The sequence below is a fragment of the Budorcas taxicolor genome, chromosome X, assembly GCF_023091745.1.
Source record: "Budorcas taxicolor isolate Tak-1 chromosome X, Takin1.1, whole genome shotgun sequence".
NCBI lineage: Eukaryota > Metazoa > Chordata > Mammalia > Artiodactyla > Bovidae > Budorcas > Budorcas taxicolor.
In genome coordinates this window covers 99,154,846-99,173,893 of record NC_068935.1, presented here as the reverse complement: position 1 = coordinate 99,173,893, position 19,048 = coordinate 99,154,846, and the positions used below count along the sequence as shown (strand labels likewise).

The following is a 19,048-nucleotide window of genomic DNA, read 5'->3' as shown; positions in this document are numbered from 1 at the left end:
GTGCTCTGTCTTGAAGCCGCCTTAATGTGATCTGAATCTAATCACTTCAGCTTTCTAATATTTAGAGTTTACATTGTATGTTTTCCATCCTTTTATTTCAGTCTGTTTGAGTCCTTATAGGAAAAAGTGCAAATCTTACAATTCTTATGTTTATGGCTTTCTTTCACTTGTGTTGTCTGTTCTGTCAGTCTCTATTGTTCTTTGTTTATCTAGTCCATTTATATTTAATTTGATTACTGATATGATAACAGAAAGTTGGCTGTCATTCTTGTTGTATCCTTTGTATTTTGTGGTTTTTCTCTGGCTGTTTTCAAGGTTCTTTTTACATTTGGTTTTTAAGTATCTGACTATGATGTACTTAGGTATTGGTTTTTCCTTTCTGTTTTTACCAGTGTTTTTCCTGGTCTTTTGGATATGGGATTTAATGTCATCCATTCTGAAAAGTTCTCAGCCATTATATTGTCCATATTTTCTCTGCCCCATTCTTTCTGTTCTTGGACTCCTGTTAGGGGTATGGTAGATACTTTGTTATTGTCTTATACATCTTGGATGGCTTTTTTGTTTCCTTCTCTTTTGTCTGTTTTGCTTCAGTCTGGATACTTTCTGCCAATCTCTTTTCAAATTTGTTGATTTTTCTAAAGTCTTCACTCTGCTAGTCAGTCCTTCAGCGACTTTTTTCTTTTTTTACAATTTGAAATTTGTATTTTTCAGTTTGAGAATTTCCTTTTGTTTCTCTTTTATTTTTCTGTGCTTTGGCCTTTTTTGTCCATTCCTTACTGATTGTTTTCTGTTTCATTTGTGAACTTCATTAAAATAGCTGCTTTTAAATTATTTGCAAATTGCAACATCTGAGTCATTTCATGGCTGATTCTCATTGATTTCTTTTTGTTTTGAACATGAGTAAAAATTTCCTGATTCTTACAAGCCTGGTAATTTTATCCTGGGTATCATGAATAATGTGTTGTGAAGAGTGACTTTGTTATATTTTTCTGAAATTGATTTTTTGTTTTACTAAACAGTTTTAACTTTGCTCAAGTCACACACTAACCTTTATCATCCCTGTGGTGGATGGCAGCTAAATCTCTCTTTAGTTCTTTTAGGCTGCTGGACGTCTGTTGTGTTTCTGTGTAGTTCAGTGGTCAACCAGGAATTTGAGCGGTTTAATTGCAGAAGTTGATATTCTCTCTATCTCTTTTCTGGGATTGTTTCTTCTTCACTCACTTTTCGCTCTTGTAATAGTTTCAAAATCTTTTCTCTTATTTTTCAAGCTAGTAAGATTGCTGATTTCTATATGAGGTCTAGCCAGCCAGATACCAGTTGGGGCCTGCCTTGGGGCCTGCCTTCAGGTCAACATCCTGGGAAAATGGGGTTACTGAACCAGTGCCATTCCATTCCTTTAAATCTTAACTTCTCTGGTTTGGCCTAATTTTGTTTTCTTTTCAGTGCTTTCTGGTAGATAGTTGACCTTTGTATTTTAACCAGAATTTAATGCTATCTGTGAAATGTTACTGCAGCATTACCAGAGGCAAAACTTTACTAAATACCTTCACACATAAACTCGTGTTGCCTTTGTTTGCTACTTAATGTTCTGCTGTAAACATCCATCATGTTTTACATTTCCACTCACCTAGTAAGATAGACCTAGTTGTCCATCTCCTTGATACTACAAATAGTGCCGTTTAGGGAAGGTTCCTTTGGTGTATAGATATATCCCAAGAATGAGATGTTGAGATTGTAGCATATTTACACACCTAGTTCCATGAGTAAATCCCCTTCAGCAAGGCATGAGTATTTCCCTTTATATCCCTACAATGCTAAGAATTACCCAACTTTATGTTTGCCAGTCTAATTGGTAGAAACTAGTATTTCATTTAAATTTGCATCTTCTGATTTCTCGAGGTTTATACGTCACATGTTTTTCACCTTTTACATGTTAGTTTTTATGTCCATTGTCTATCTTTCTCCTTACGTGTTTTGAGTCAGATCCTTCCTCCTTCTGATTTATGTGGTTTTTGCCAAGTCTAATAAATTTTTTCCCATCTCAAGGAAATATTATCCTTTGTCTTCTTCTAGTTATATACTTATATTTCATATTTAGGTCTTTAATGTGGGTGCCAGTTTTGTATATAGTATGAGGTAGAAATAAAACTTGGTTTCTCAGTACGGTCCATCCAGTTTTTTAAGTATGATGGTTTATTATTATTAATATTATCATTATTACTAGTGTTTGAAAGTATGTTTTAGCATTTGTTGCGGTAATTCCAGAAAGTGGTCTTCCTAAAATATAAATTTGATTATATTGCTTGAACTCATTTCAGTGGTAGCCCATTGTCTTAGGATATAGTCTACAGTCTTTTAACATGGTTTAGGAAGGTCTTTGTGAAGTTGTCTGCTTGTCTCTGCACTTTCTGCCCAATCTGCTAGTACTCTAAGCTTATCTGCTTCTGAGAAATAACTTGTGTACGATATTCTTACTGTACACAGTACAATAAGCTTTGTTTTCATATCTGTATTCTTGCCTGTAATCCCAGCAATTTCTGCTATGTGTTAAGTGTTCAACAAATACTGAGCAGTTGAGGGAACTGAGTTGAATAACTTGATTCTTATCCTTCACTAACTGTCTAATTTACTTTTTCAGATCAGATTAATGTTTAAAGGGAAGTCATATACCTGATGAATAAAAGTTTGTAATAACTATTAATAACTAATAATTAATAGTAATAACTATTAATCTCAATGGACGTTCTTGCATTTTTTTCCCTTGTTGACATACTGTATTCATAGAGCTCCTTATTTCCATAGCTCTTTATCTCATTTAATCCTGAGAAGAACTCTAGATAGAAAGATCAGGCATTACATCTGTTGTATGGATGTTGAGTCATAGTTCAAGTGATTTGCCTGAGGCTCACACAGCTAGTTTTATGTCTCTGCTTTTCTGGGGAGAAAGGTTTGTTTGCTCAGCCAGCTATGTCCTATCAGTGATATGAGTGAAAGCCACTTTAATCCATTGTTCTGCCAAGTGTTTTCTAAAAATAATATTTATGAAGTTTTCTTTTCTTGACTTTCCCCCTTTTGGAGGGATGGGGTGGAGTTGTCTTCAGCTTTCAGACTGTGGCAATAATGGGTTTCAGTCATATTAGTACTTTTGGGGTGAGAACTGTGGGTAAATGGTTTCATTTAGAGTTTTGCCCATAGAATCTTAAATATTATAAACATCATTAGACAATAGTTATGAGGAGTTTATCTTTAAAATCATGTATTATAATTTTTTCATAGGATATATTATATACCAATGATTATATCTTTTAAACTTAAATTTCATTGGCTTTTGTAACTATTAAGATTTGGCAAATTCTTAAAGGTCCTATTTTTTTGTTGTTGTTATCTCATGTAACTTATTAAATACTGAACTGAGGTGAAAAGTAAAATGGTTGTATGGGTACAGAATGGTTGGAAGGGTATCGATTGTTTACCCTCATGATCTTGTAACTGACTGGGAGCTGTGGCTCAATACTGCTGCCCAGCATTACAAGAGATTATCATGTCACATATCACTAGCCTAGGGAAAGATCAAAATTTGAAATAAGGTTTCTACTGAATACATATGATGCTGTTTCACATCCTTTGGTTTCAACTTGAAGTACTCAAAGGTCATATTTTAATGATACTTGGTTGTATTGAATGTTTTACTGGTGTTAGATACTCTGAATACAGGCCTATTAACCATAACTATCTAGAGTTAGAGGAACATTCAGTAATGTACTTTCATCTTTCAGTTGATTTTTTAAAATATACTGAAATATCATTATTGTTTAAGACTTAATATGAGCTAATTCTTTAAAGATGTTAATTTATTTTCTTTAAATCTTTTTTTTTCTGCTTTTTAGAGGAAGTATCATTCTGCAAAGGAAGCTTATGAACAACTTTTGCAGACAGAAAACCTTTCTGCACAAGTAAAAGCAACTGTCTTACAACAGTTGGGTATGTAATAATATTCACTTAGTGTGTTATAAGTACATTGCTTTATGGTTTTTACATGTCACTGATGGTAAATAAATGACTTATGTATCCTATTTCTTTTCCTTCCTTTTCCAAAGTTGATAGACATTATCTGAACTCGTCATATTTCTACCTTCTGCTGAGTATTGTCTATCTCACAGTCAATGTTGTTACAATTTTTTAGTGTAACTTTTCTTTTAAATGCTCAAAATTATACACTGGTACTTAACCATGAGTGAGGGGGATTGAATGCTTTCTTGGTGCCAGATACCATTAGTACTCAATGAAGTTAAGTGATTTACCTAGTCTCTTAGTGATTGGTGAGCTTGCTTTCATAGCTCTGTCAATAATACTAACTAAAACATCTTTATGTAAGAAATGTGGAATATCTAAAGTATAGATTCTCTACACAGTTCTTTTGTCATGTTGAAGATGAAGGAATATAGTCGTTAGCATGACTGGTTTTAATGTAATTTTTAAATTATTTAAGCTTAAATTTTATCACTTCATGATACTAATGCATACTATGTGATCAGTTATACAAAATAAAAACATTGCTTTCATATAAAACTTTCATTTTTAATTTTGTCTTTAATCTCTGGGTAGAATTTCCATGAGTTATCCATACTTTAAAAAATTATAGTCAAGTATTTGTTTTTAATGATTACATGCAGAGTTTAAATAATGTGAATTGGTATATTTAAGTTAAAATAAGTTTATTAGTACAGCAAAAAAGATTTTGTGTTCTTAGGTAAAAAGAACAAAGTGATGCCTTGAGATAGCTTACTCATTCAGCTAATAATGTGAATATAAACTTTTTAAATTCACATTATTTATAAATAAGGTTTTATGCATTTTAGCTGCACTGAAGAATGTGTCAGTAGCAAAAATGCACACAAACCTGTCCTCTCTGGCTGACTGTATAGGTAAACTTTTCATGGTTTTGAAACGGAAAATACTTTCCCTTATTGAGGCTAATTTATGCCTGCACATCAATTCTTCCTACTTGCTTGTCACTGATGCTTAAGCAACTCCTTTTAGAGTCTGTTACTCTAGGTCCTGTTCTTAGTAGTAACAGTAGGAGAGGTAAGGGAGGAACAGATGAATAAGGGTGTGATTGACTTATATTTCCATAAAACATGATACTTCAGCCCTCTTTCTTTTGGAGCGCAGCAACTATAATAAATATCAGAAAATAAGGGTCCTTGTTTGTTTTGTGTACTGTGAACTATACATGAAAAACAGCTGATTTTGTGAACTTGAATTGATCCACAACTGAAATATGATTCCCTGGCAAATTAAGTCAAATTATTCCATGTGCTGGTATTCCATGATCTAGTGTTTTGATTACTTACATAGTCAGCTTGTTTTATCATAACAGTTTTATTTAAGGTGTACAAGATGATGTTTTGATATACCTGTACATAGTGAAATGATTGCTACAGTCATGCTGTCCAACATATCCATTTCCTCACACAGTTACCTTTTTTTTTCCCTATGGTGAGAGCACCTCAAATCTATTCTCTCATCCAGTCATAATGCTGTATGTTCTCTAGATTTACTCATCCTACATAACTTCAACTTTGTTTCTTTCGACCAACATCTCCCCATTTCCTCCATCTTCCCACTCCTGGTAACCACCATTCAACTCCCTGCTTCTGTGTATTTGACTTTTTTGGATTCCACAGATAAGTGAGATTTTGTTACTATCTAAATTTGTTTAGTAAAGATTTGTGTTACCCATTTTGTACCATTTTTATTTGCAGCATTTTGAATGGACTTTTTCTTATAGTCTTATAGTTTAAAAAAAATTGTCAAATGATTGTAATTTTTATTTTACATGAGTTGTGAATATATGTAGCCAGTGCCAATAAGGTAGGATTGTATGTTGTGTGTTCTACTCTGAACTGTCATTGATGATACAGCTTTATATTTACTCCTTGGAAATAAACATTGTGTTAATAGAGATTTTTAAATGCAGATTAAGTTTTACATGAAACAGTAAATAAGGTTTATCTTATATTCTTTGTTTTGTATCTTGAAATTTTTTCAAGTACAAAAATCAGAGAAGAATAGAACTGTAGTTGGTAATCTACTAAGTGACAAGTCAGTACTTAAAATTGTTTTAATTTCTCTGGAATGAAAGTTCTTCATTGCTTTGACTGAACCTTAAAGGCAAACTTTTTTAGGACAGAATTATGGTCCTAAATTTCAGGAGTGTGTATGCCAAGCTAAATGAATAAATTGACTAAAAAGAGTATTTTTTTATGCATTTGTTTCTGCTCTATAATCTTTTAAGTAGTAGAGTAATTAAGTCATTTATGTACATATTTTTAATCATTTACTATAGGATGGATGCATCATACTGTGGATCTCCTGGGAGATAAAGCCACCAAGGAAAGCTATGCTATTCAGTATCTCCAAAAGTCCTTGGAAGCAGATCCTAATTCTGGCCAGTCCTGGTATTTCCTTGGAAGGTAAGACTGATTTTATCAGAAACTCAGGTTTTGCTTTTGTTTATTGCAGCTAAGAGTTTTGAATTATCTGAAATATCCGTGTACTAATAATGTGATCAGTATATTTTCCCTTTTAAATATTTTATAACGAAGATTTCTAGATAAAAAAGAAAAGAACTCCTGAATGTGGTAGTTTTCTTATACAGTCATCTGGTCCATCAGGATATTTCCTATTTTGCTTATTGGATTTTCATTTGACTTAAATTATTTCTGGTTTTCAAAAACTCTTGGCAGATACTAATTATTCAGTCAGGTATTTAAATGCCTTTCCTTTTGATTTCTAGTGTTCATATGTCTATTTAAATAGAACAGAGAATTAATTTTTCATTCTGCCTGCTGACTACCAGTAGTTAGTGGAACTTTGCCCATTATCCTTTTGATTAGTGATATTTACCTTAGATAGAATGGACATTAATAGTAGATTTCAAGTCATAGTTGTATTTGAAGTTTTACAATGAGAAAATAGATACACTATTATTCAATTTGTTGGAAAGGAGAAGTGACATTAGTGGAAAAAATTTTTTTGCAAGTCTATAAACTTTTCTTGTACTTTGAATGTCTGAATTTTGCTTACTGATAATCTGAAATATATCTCATGTATATGTTTCTGATAAAATATATTTTTGGACCGTTATCTGATTGTATTTTAGTTCTTAATTGGTTTTAGCTTTTGCAGTATGGTAGAAAGATCAGTCTACTAGGAGTTATCTGAGGTACTTGGATTCAAGTCTTGGCTACTACTTGTGGAATCTTGGATTGAACAATTAAACGTTTTGAGGCTTCAGTTTTCTGTTGATAAGAGAACTAGATTGATGGTTCGCAATGGTGGTAGGGTGGATGGGAAGCGCTATTTTGCCCCATAGGAGACGTTTCATTATGTCTGTAGAGAGATTTAGGTTATCACAACTATGGAAAATGCTACTAGAACAGTTCTCTACAGCAAAAAATTACCTGGCACAAAATGTCAATGGTGCAGAGGTTGAGAAGCCCTGGGTTAGATCTCTTAGGTAACCTTCCCATGCTAAAGGTTTTAATTTTATGTTTTCTTTGGAAATTACCCTGTTTTGTTTTAATTTTAAACTTTTTCCCATTCTTTTTTTCTGTAGGAGTATTTTACTTTGATTGAGTTAGCCATATAGTCACATTAAATTTTAGTATTTTGTACAGTCACATTAATTTTAGTACTCTAGTATTTTATATTTTAGTATTTCTTTTTTTCCTTTAAATTTGGCAAAGTATATTTGTATGACAGGGAATAATATTAAGATGTTTCAAAAAATTTTTTATTATTCATTAATAATATCCTATAATAGTTAAGTGGGAAAGTAGCTATTTTTAGTAGTAATTTTCTAATTCCTTGCCAGGCTTATAAAGTCATCTAAATTCAGTTGCTCGTTAGTAAAGCTTGAGAGTCTAAACTTTGTCTTTCTCTTTCGTTAAAGATCTTTGGGGTAGAAACTGAATCTTAACCATCTTTGTATCTTATTACCTGGTAAATGGCTATTTAGTAAATGAGATAAATGATCTAATTGAACACCATTTGCCTTTGGAGCTTGCTCTGTTATTACTGTTAGTGTTGTGCAGTGAGAGGCTTTGTATATTGACCAAAAAGGAGCTCTAGTACTACATACAGAGTAGGGTTTTGCTTAGTCATTGCCTCTAGTGTTAATGTTTATATATGAAAATTTCTGTTAATATAGATTAAAAGGAATGTGTATCAGAAAGTATTTTTCTTTAGATCTAAGATAAAGATTAGTAGTTTAATATAGCATAATAGTGTGGATGTCTTTTAATATATTTTTTCTTAATTCTATGCATCTAAAATGAATACAGAATTTTGAAATATCAAAAATTACTTTTTTTTTTTTTTTTTTGCCACACCTCTTGTGGGTTCTTAGTTCCCGGATCAGGAATCAAACCCTGGGCCCACACAGTGAAAGACCAGACAGAGTCCTAACCGCTGGGCCTCCAGGGAATTCCCCCAAATTACTACTTTAGTAATTCTGTAATTTTCAGCTCAGTGAGCACTATTCCATAGGAGGTGTGTCGTCCTCCTACCCTGCAAGTGGCTTTTCATTTGAAATCGTTGAGATGCTTTTTTATTTGAACCTTTCTGGATCGAATTTTCCAAATATACTTTGCTGACTTCTCAGATAAAGGATATTTCTTCCAATTTAACTTGTTTGGGGGTTCAAGATTATCATGTTGGTGTTCAGTATTTTTTATCTGTAATATAATTTGAGGACTGTTTTAGACTTTCTTTGTTTACATTTCTTACCCTTTTTACTGACTTCTAATGTGTTGCTTCAAGTCTGTTTTGTCATGAGAAAATATTTATAAATAAATTAGATTTTAGAAGTTATTAAAGCTCTGAAGGAAGATCTCAAATGTCATTGGGATTCGATGACCTTATTCTGAGGCACTTTGTTACTTATCTCTGCATCAGGTCTGTGTTGAAGATTGCATTTGTTTGTCGTTTGGCATGTGTATATCATAATGAAAGTGTAATGTGGTAATGCTGTTAAACTAGCGCTTTGTTATTGACTGTGTTATCACAGAATTATAGAATGTTAGAGCTAGGAGGGACCAGGAGGTCACCTAGTTCACCCTCTAAACCTTGTCATTTTGCACGTTTTAGAAAGGGAGCTCAGAGGGGTCAAATGTTTTGTCCAAGGTCACAGTCATGCAGGTAATTAGTAGCAGAGCAGAAACTAGATCCTTGCTTCAACACCCAGAGCTTTTTCAGTTACACAGTGCTGTCTCACGGGAGCCTGTTTAAGTTTTATTAGAGGAAAAGTGTTTGATAGTTGGATTGAGGAATTTGTATTTGGGCACATTGGTTCCCTACTTTCACTTTGTAGGAATCAAGTATGAAAACATAGGTTGTGGGATTTACTGCTTATTCCTCCCAGCAGTTAGGTGAATTTGCTCTATAAATCTGAGATTGGCTTTGATTTAATTAAGAAAACAAACAGAGCATGTTTTCTACTGTTGGGTAAACATTTCTTTTCTTTGTGGTGTCTGTCCCTGTTTGTCATTGTTAATCCTCTCTTGTCCTGAATTCTCTCCTCATAAAACAGTTTACAGATACTCTCTGACATTGCCTCTGTTTCTGTCACTCACCTTTCTTTATATTGCCCCAACCCCCAGATTAGTGATCTCATGGTCTTCCCTTGTGGCTCAGCTGGTAAAGAGCTCACCTGCAATACAGGAGACCTGGATCGAACCTGGGTTCGATCCCTGGGTTGGAAAGATCCCCTGGAGAAGGGAAAGGCTACCCACTGTAGTAGTCTGGCCTGGAGAATTCCATGGACTGTATAGTCCATAGGGTCACAAAGAGTCAGACACGACTGAGCGACTTTTACTTCACTTCACTTTTCAGGCTTATTTTTACCTCTTCTTGGTAGGTATCCTGTGTTCTTATACCCTGTCTTCCAGGTGGATGAATTCCAAATCTTGATTTCTACACTTCAAAGTATTAAACACCAGGACAGTATTTCCTATTCTTTACTTAACATTACCCGTTTTAATGTCTACATCACATGTCAAAATCAGCATATTTTAAACCACGTTCATCATTTGCTTCTCTGAACCAGCTCCTTCTTTATTTTTGTCAATGATATCACCATTCTTCCCCCACCCCCACATTTGTCAGACTTAAAAACTAAATTATAATTCTGCCCCCATGAATATCTAATCAGTCTATCACAAAGTTTTTATCTGTGTTTTGGTTTATTGTTTCTTCTTTTTCTTTGTTGTCACTTCCATTACTTTCACCCTAATTTGGGCCTATTCCAAGCCAGTAAATATAGCTGCCTTCTTTTTTACTGTCTATAATTTTTTTCACTTTTAGTTTATTGCTACACATTTTTAGCAAATAAATATTCCCATAAAATACTTTAATCATGCCATTCCCCTTGTTAGAAGAAGAAACTTCGGGATATTCTTGGATTGGATTTAAAATTGTCTACAGTTTATATCTATGCTATCTTATATATATAAGATATATCTATATATATATATGTGATATAAGATGCAACTTATATAAGTTTTGCTCATGCTATTCAAGCAACATTTCAAAATGCTGTTTCTCAAGTTCTCTGCCTGACTCGGTGGTTCTCAAGACTTTTGGATTACTTGACATTTACTTTTTTTTTTTTTCGCTATTTACTCAGTCAGTAGTATTTCAGAGTAAGTCAATTACAATACAAATATTGGTTTAATGGAAAATGTATGTATGTATGTTTGTATATGTCTTTTTGTCCCATTTTGTTTGCTTGACCAAATTGCTGTAAACTAGCTGGTAATTGTAAATCACTGATCTAAACAGTATGCATCTACACACATTCCAATCCTTTACTCTTGCCCTTTCCTTTCTTATCTTTCCTAAACCCAGTAGTGTGTAGTGTGGTCTCTTCTACCCTACACTAAATTTTCAAACCACTTATTATCTGTGGTAGCCATCTGATAACGGCATCATACTATTTATAATGTGTCTTAAATCCTCAGCTAAATTGTAAACTCCTTGACGATGGACTGGGTTTTATTTTTTCCTTTTTCCCTTAGTGCCAAACATTAATTTCTGTATTTTTATAATTTTAGCTGCTGTTTCATATATCCATCAGGTACATCTACATTAAGAAAAATGGCAGTTCTCTGAAACTTTAATCATACCTTGCTACCCTTACTAGTCATTAAGTACTGTGCTTAATCCTGTTTTATACTATCTTTGATAGTCGGCTTGATATTATTTCTTACGTTTGTGTCTTGTATGTATTAAAGAGTTGTTGCCTTTATTTTTATTATTTAAGAAAGGAAAACTGAAATCTGATTCAGCAAGTCTTACCAACATGGAATGTTTTTCTTGGTTTTAAACTAATTTCTTACTCTTTGGAAAACCAGAGATCAAGTTGTATAAGTAGAGTGGTGTGCATATATCTCTCAATATTATTGTATTGAAGTGATATGGCACTTAACTATTTTAATAGGTGCTAAAGTATGCTGCACTGTTAAACACTAAAGATAGTCTATAATACAGCTTATTGAAGGGTTAATTATAGTGTTATTGTCATGTATATTCACACTTCACATAAATTTGTAAGCTTATTAGATTTTTATTTGCTTGGACAGTCTTTCAGTGCATTAATTAATCAGTGCATATTAATCATATTTTCTTATTTTTTCCCCTCCCCTCTTAGGTGCTATTCAAGTATTGGGAAAGTTCAGGATGCCTTTATATCTTACAGGCAGTCTATTGATAAGTCAGAAGCAAGTGCAGATACATGGTGTTCAATAGGGTAAGACTTTGTGTAGAAATAATGGTATAATTCATAAACAATAGTTGCGTCACATATAATGTATTTCGTAAAGCTAACCCATTCTTTTTAGTCGACTTATTTTTTGTTAATTTCTCTTTCCAGCGTGCTATATCAACAGCAAAATCAGCCTATGGATGCTTTACAGGCCTATATTTGTGCTGTACAATTGGACCATGGCCATGCTGCAGCCTGGATGGACCTAGGCACACTCTATGAATCCTGCAACCAGCCTCAGGATGCCATTAAATGCTACTTAAATGCAACCAGAAGCAAAAGTTGTAGTAATACCTCTGCACTTGCAGCACGAATTAAGTATTTACAGGTAAAATGTTTAAATAGCAGTTTTTTAAAGGCACATGTTTCCCCATGACACTCAGGCAGGAGGAGGGTGGCTGGGAAGTTTGTCTAGTTGTGTTTTGATGTCTATAACTTGTTTCCATATTTTGTAAACATACCATAGCTTGTAATATTATTTTACTTTTCATTTTAAGTAAGATATACAGTATTTTAAAAGATGCTCTTTTGTGCATTTACCCTGTTAATGCATATTAATTTACATAATTTTTTTCTATGTACTGTCTACATTTTTAAGTTGTCATAGCATTTTAGAGAAAAGAACACGAACACTGTCTTTCACTCTTGCTTGGAGTTTCATGAGAAGACAGCTATAAGAACTCTGAAAACAGAGCTCAGCTTTGTTTTAATTCTCACAAAGGTTTATATTCCCGTTTCCCTCATTATATTTAGTATCTTTCTGAAACCCCAAATTAAGGATCTATTTTCTTAAAAACAATTAGTTATAGCATTTAGGAAGATTTAGTGGACTTGCTCTTACTCAAGTAGGCTTGTGTTAAATTTGCTTTTTACATAATTTTTCCTAGGCTCAGTTGTGTAACCTTCCACAAGGTAGTCTACAGAATAAAACTAAATTACTTCCTAGTATTGAGGAGGCGTGGAGCCTACCAATCCCCGCAGAGCTTACCTCCAGGCAGGGTGCCATGAACACAGCACAGCAGGTGAGAAGTTGGGTTATGTTCTGCAGGTGCCCAGCTTTAAGGGTTCTTTTCAATCTGTAGTAGTCAAGCGTATTTTACTAAGCACAGGAAGCTTTTATTAATGAGAAGACTCTTGATTTAATTGTGAAGGGAATTTAGATCAAATTAAAACTCCCTCTGATATGGGAAGAAATTTTGGGGTGCCAGTTTAGAGCCTTTGTGCATTTTCATGATTTTGAAGGAAATTTCTTAACATAATGCTGCAGTTTATTTAATTTTTGAAACAAGTTTTTCAAAGGAAGGTACACATTACTCCATTGATGATTCATTTGATTTTCAATAATTACCATTCAGCGATGTCCACATAGATTTGAAAAGTATGCAGCTTGTAAAGTTGTATAATTTGAAGGAATGAATTAAGAACATATAGAACCCTATTTTTGTCTTCCTTCTGTGATTCTTAGGCATGTAAACCTCATCATCCAAATACTGAACCTGTATTAGGCCTCAGTCAGACACCAATTTCACAGCAATCCTTGCCACTACACATGATTCCTTCTAGCCAAGTAGATGACCTGTCCAGTCCTGCCAAGAGGAAAAGAACATCTAGTCCAACAAAGGTATATATTTTAGAGAAATAGAAAATCCCAGCCAAGAAAGAAATTCCTAACTGCCCTGAACTTGTGCAGTTTGAACATCTCCTGTCCTTTATTTTAAATCTGTGGACATCAATGAGTGAAGGGCTTGAATTTTTTCATTCCAAATTCTTAGTATCATATTAAATATGGAAAGTAGGGATAAATTTGCATTCATCAAATCATTTTATTCATCTCCCTGCCGTTAAGATCTCAACACAACTTTTCATCATCACTTTCTACTGACATTAAAATAAACTTAACATTAAACCTAGTGGACAGTGTGGTATTTAGGTTAGTCATTTGGGCCATAGTTTAGGGGTGGGCCTTTTTGGGTGGCTAATTAAAGAATCAATATTTTCTTAAGTTTTAAGTTCCCAAATTTACTATGCATGTAAAATTACTTTTAAAAGAACTAAATGTCATAACATCTTTTTTATATGTAAATATTCCAATTCATAGTCATTTGACCTCCATTAGTCATTATGTTAACTCTGTGGATTTAACCAAATATTCTTTAATTTTTTTTTAAATCAATTTTTCTCAGAATACTTCTGATAATTGGAGTAGTGGCCATGCAGTGTCACATCCTCCAGTACAGCAACCAGGTCATTCATGGTGTTTGACACCACAGAAATTACAGGTATGTAAAACATGCTTTTGACAGATTGCTTTTCTATTAAAGAAAAGTAGAGGTACTAAAGTTCTAAGTTTTTTTAAGTATTAATTCTTAAAACTGAATGGCAGTAAACTCAGTTAATAGGTACATAAGTGAAATGAGCCCACATTTACCAGAGTAATAGAGATAATTCATTCCTTTTTTTTTCCACTTAACCTCTGCCCCACCCCCCAATATATTCTCATGGTTCAAACCATCTAAGTATGAGTTTAGAGTATATAGAATAAATTCTCCTGCTTCTATCCCTACCCACTCAGTTCCCCTCCTAACCGAAAACCAGTATTAACTTGTTGCTTATCTGTCTTTCAAGAGATGTCATGCATGTCCAAGCAAATACTCATCTCCTTTCTCTCATATGTTATTTTTCTTCTCTTTTTATACAAATGATAAAATGCTGTATATACTGTTAAACAGTGTATTATGCAGACCTTTCCATGTCAGTATATTAAGAGCATCCTAATTCTTCTATGACTACATCATGTTTCTTTATGTAGGTGTCATACTTTTACTTAGGCAAATTACTAGTTTTGGATAGTCAGATTTTCTTCAGACTCCTATTCCATACAGTGCTTCTTAGAGAGTACTTGTCATAAAGCATTTTTAAGCTTAAAGAACTTTCTGTGTAAACCCTGATAATTATTAATGAGTAAAATCTCATGCCCATTTATCTCAAAGATCCCATTACAGTAAACCTTCTGAGATAAATGTTTATTCCTTAACTTTCTCAAACTTCTTAAAGGACTTCATCTTGGGATTGATTGCCACTGGTCAGAAATCAGTATCTTTGACTAGACAGCGTTCAGAGTTTTATAGAAAGGTTGCTTAGAATAATGAGCTTGTTTCTTAGATATGTCTTTGACTGTATTCTTCTTTTTCTTCTAGCACTTGGAACAGCTCCGTGCAAATAGAAATAATTTAAATCCAGCACAGAAACTGATGCTGGAACAGCTGGAAAGTCAGTTTGTCTTAATGCAGCAACACCAAGTGTGTACAGCATTGTTTTCCCCTAAAATTTGTTAGCATTTGAATATTTTTGTTGACTGGAATATCATTTTAGAGAGTATGTTTATGCCCACCTCTAGTTTGTACTAGTGTTCAGTGGGATTTAATTATCTGTGCTTCTTAAAATACTGATAATGGACAGAGATTTTTAGGGGAAAAAAAACAGCTATAAATTTGATTTTGAACATGACTTAGTATTTTATTAATTTACATGTTATTTTGCATGTAATACTTAACAAACTACATCCTAAACTCAGGCAAGGTTCTTTCAAGTTTGTTTAACTCAGAGAATCTGGCATACAAATGTGATAAAATGGAAATTCAAGATACCCTATTTTGTGATGGGGAAGAGACCTGTAAAAAATTTGATTTCTTTTCCATAATTTTCAACTGATTTCTTTTGTCATTTACTAAAAGGATATTTCTTAATATTAAGTAGATTCCTGCTTTTCTGAGGAAGCTAATCTAAATGTGAAGAAACACAATTGCTTGTCTTAAAAAGGTATTTTTTAACCTAGAGAAATTAAATGTTAGGGTAAAATCAGAGATTATCTTGTTACATATCTTCATATTCTGATTGTGTCCGTTATGGGCCACACAGGCAGCATTTATTTTTGTTTTGTTTTTTTGACAGATGAGACAAACAGGAGTTACACAGGTACGATCTACTGGAATTCCTAACGGGCCATCAGCTGACTCATCACTGCCTACAAACTCAGTCTCTGGCCAGCAGTCACAGCTTGCTCTGACCAGAGTGCCTAGCGTGTCTCAGCCAGGAGTCCGCCCTGCCTGCCCTGGGCAGCCTTTGGCCAATGGACCCTTTTCTGCAGGCCATGTACCCTGTAGCACATCAAGAACGCTGGGAAGTACAGACACTATTTTGATAGGCAATAATCACATAACAGGAAGTGGAAGTAATGGAAACGTGCCTTACCTGCAGCGAAACGCACTCACTCTACCTCATAACCGCACAAACCTGACCAGCAGCGCAGAGGAGCCGTGGAAAAACCAACTATCTAACTCCACTCAGGTAACAGAAGGACTAATTGCCTTGTTGGCTTCTCACACAATAGTTGTCTTTACTTGATTTTATGCATGTTGAGAGGAGAAATAAAAGTTTGGGAAACTTTTTATAAGCATTTATAGTACTACAGTGTGATTACTACATTGTGACTCAGTATTGTGTGTAGATTTTTTTTTCTCTCATGTAAGACACACATAGGTAATGTTATAAATTTCTAAAAGAAAAAGAAAATAGATCATACAATTCTCCAAAGCTCACTGCTAGTTTACAATGGCATCTTAAGCATTTATAGTAATGTTTCTTAGTTCATTTCTGTAAATATTGCCTACTTAGATCAAGTGCTATTCTAAGTGGTAAGTATTTACTCTGATGGGAGGAAAAGTTTTTACTTCTGAATATTTATCCTCATAGTTTTCCCTGTGTTTTGGATTGTTTCCATGGAGCAGGTGCACCAAAGCAGGACTGAAGGATCAAAGAGCTTTTAAAAGAAATGTTGCGAATATGTCTTGCCAAATTGCTTATACTTTTATTAGTCTACTACAAGGAGATATTTGACTTACTATTGGTAAAACTAAAACAAGTTCTTTTTCTAAGAACTTTTAAAAATGTCTTAGTTCATGTACATAAACAGATAATAAATAGGCATTACATATGGAATATAAGGTAATGTTACCATTAGTTCTCTGGAATAATATACTAGAAAATGGAGCTGGGGAGTACTAGAGATTGGTGGTAGAGGAGTTGCATTAATAAATAGAAATGTCAGGGAAGGTTTCGCTGGAAGGGGTAGTTGAATAAAGACCTGAAAGAGTTATAGAAGTGAGCCTTAAAGATATTCCTGGAGGAGGAAATGGCAATCTACTCCAGTATTCTTGCCTGAAAAAAATCCCATGGAGAGAGAAGCTTGGTGGGCTACAGTCCATGGGGTCACAAAGAGTTGAACATGACTTAGCAACTGAGCATGTGCACACACACTTGAAGGTATTTGTGATAAGAGTGTTTCAGATTTAGGGAGCAACAAGGAGCAATAGGCCCTAAGGCTGGAGCGTGTTTTGCATATTTAGTGATTATCAAGGTGGCAAAAGCATGGCTGAGCAGGATGAGAGGTAGATGTGTTCCAGTTTGGACACAGGCTAGCTGAATCATTTTCAGCCTTGTAGGCCATTGTATAAACATTTTGGATTTTATTCTGAGTTAAATGGGAAACTCTAGGGAGGTTTGAATGGAGTGAGGTGGTCTGACTAGATCCTCTCCAGTACACTGTGGATAGGCTAAAGGAGGCAAAAATACTAATGATATGACCCATTTGGAGATTACTGTTATAATCCATGTTAAGAGATGGTGGCGGCTCTACCCAGAGTGGCAGCAGTAGAAATGGTCAACTTTGGGGTACATTTGGGTGTAGAACCAACAGGATTAGATAATAGAGTGGGTATGAGAAAAACGGGAGTCTTAAGCTAGCCTGATAAACTAGGGAAGATGAAGGAAACTGGATGAAATCACCAAGGGGTGAGAATAGATAGGGGAAAAAAAGGGAACTCAAAACTGAGCCTTGGGGCATTCCAATATAATAGGTCAGAAAATTGGAAAACTAACAAAACTAGAAGAGGAGTGACTTGTGAGGATAATAGGAGATAGAGGAGAATATGAGTGATGCCCTTAAAGCCAAGTCTTTCAAGGAAGGGGCTGTGATCAAAGTGTGAATCAATCAGTGGTTACAGGTTGAGTTGGTAATGTGAGGAAATGAACACAGGAGAAAAAGGAGAGAATTGTTTGGGTAGGTGAGAGGATGGGATTTTGAAGGTTCAGTGTCTTTAAACATTAAAGGATTGATAAAAGGATAACATGAGATTTTTGTTAGGATTCCTGTAGTGCTAAGGTATAATTTGTAATTAATAAATAAGAACTGTTGTTATGATCGTAACATAATGATTCTATTATTATTCTTTATTGCATCTAATTCCCTGGTTTCCTTAGTTGCTGAGATTTTAAGTAAACAACTCCCTTCATCCCACTTTGGAAATTTGCTATCTTTACGAAGACCTCCTGTATAGCACAGGGAACTCTGCTCAGTGTTACATGCCAGCCTAGATGGGCGGGGGGGTTGAGGGAGAATGGATACATGTATATGTATGGCGAGTCCCTTTGCTGTTCATCTGAAACTACCACAAGAATGTTAATTGACTGTACCCCAATACAAAGTTGTTTTTGGTGTTAAAAAAAACCATAATTTTAGTGAAAGAACCCTCAGTTTGCAGACCATGAAGCCTCTGTACATGACTGAATATTAAGTGGCAGAGCCCCAGTCTTTGCTTTGCAGACCCTTCAATGCCGGTGGCCATAGGAGCTTTTTAATTTAGATAATACAATTGGAAAAGTTGCCTAAAAATTCTGTTGAATTGATTCTAAATCAGAGGTTTCCCAGATGAAGTTGCTGCATAACTAGTGAAGCTGAGGAGCCTCTATTTCTGCATTAATATAATTAGAGACTTTTTCAGTACTGTCTTATGCCTTTTCAAATAGTTTTCTCAAATTGTGATGAAAACTAGACCATTGATAGACACGTATGATATATCTACTATTTAGCTTGTGATGATGGGAGGAAATGCAGATTTATAATAATTTACATGATAGTTTCAAAGAGTTCATTCACAGATTCCACTTAAGGTATGAAAGTAAAATTATGTAAATTGTAGGTGTATATTCAGCAAGTCCTCTTTAAAAAAATGTATAGCTTAAAATAACCTAGATTTGCATTTAAAGGCAGTGTAATAAAATGATTACTTTTGTATTTGCATATTATAATTATTAAAAGTTGTTAATTGATTAGCTTCTGAGTAGAAATTTGATGATACATGAAATTTTGACACCCACCTGGAT

At 34.2% G+C, this 19,048-nt stretch overlaps 1 protein-coding gene across 6 annotated transcripts in view; it reads left to right on the top strand.

Annotated features, from left to right (window-relative positions):
- KDM6A (lysine demethylase 6A) overlaps nt 1-19,048 on the top strand; it is a 176,585-nt gene that overhangs the window by 115,267 nt on the left and 42,270 nt on the right. For 2 of the 6 annotated variants that reach the window (XM_052663511.1, XM_052663509.1), the window contains exons 9-16: nt 3,888-3,981; nt 6,350-6,476; nt 11,714-11,812; nt 11,936-12,155; nt 13,293-13,448; nt 14,011-14,106; nt 15,025-15,126; nt 15,779-16,174. In XM_052663511.1, the coding sequence (XP_052519471.1) occupies nt 3,888-3,981; nt 6,350-6,476; nt 11,714-11,812; nt 11,936-12,155; nt 13,293-13,448; nt 14,011-14,106; nt 15,025-15,126; nt 15,779-16,174 (1,290 nt within the window). Of the gene's footprint in view, nt 1-3,887; nt 3,982-6,349; nt 6,477-11,713; nt 11,813-11,935; nt 12,156-12,714; nt 12,850-13,292; nt 13,449-14,010; nt 14,107-15,024; nt 15,127-15,778; nt 16,175-19,048 lie in introns of all 6 variants that reach the window. The other 4 variants (XM_052663513.1, XM_052663510.1, XM_052663514.1 and 1 more) reach the window with 2 other exon arrangements.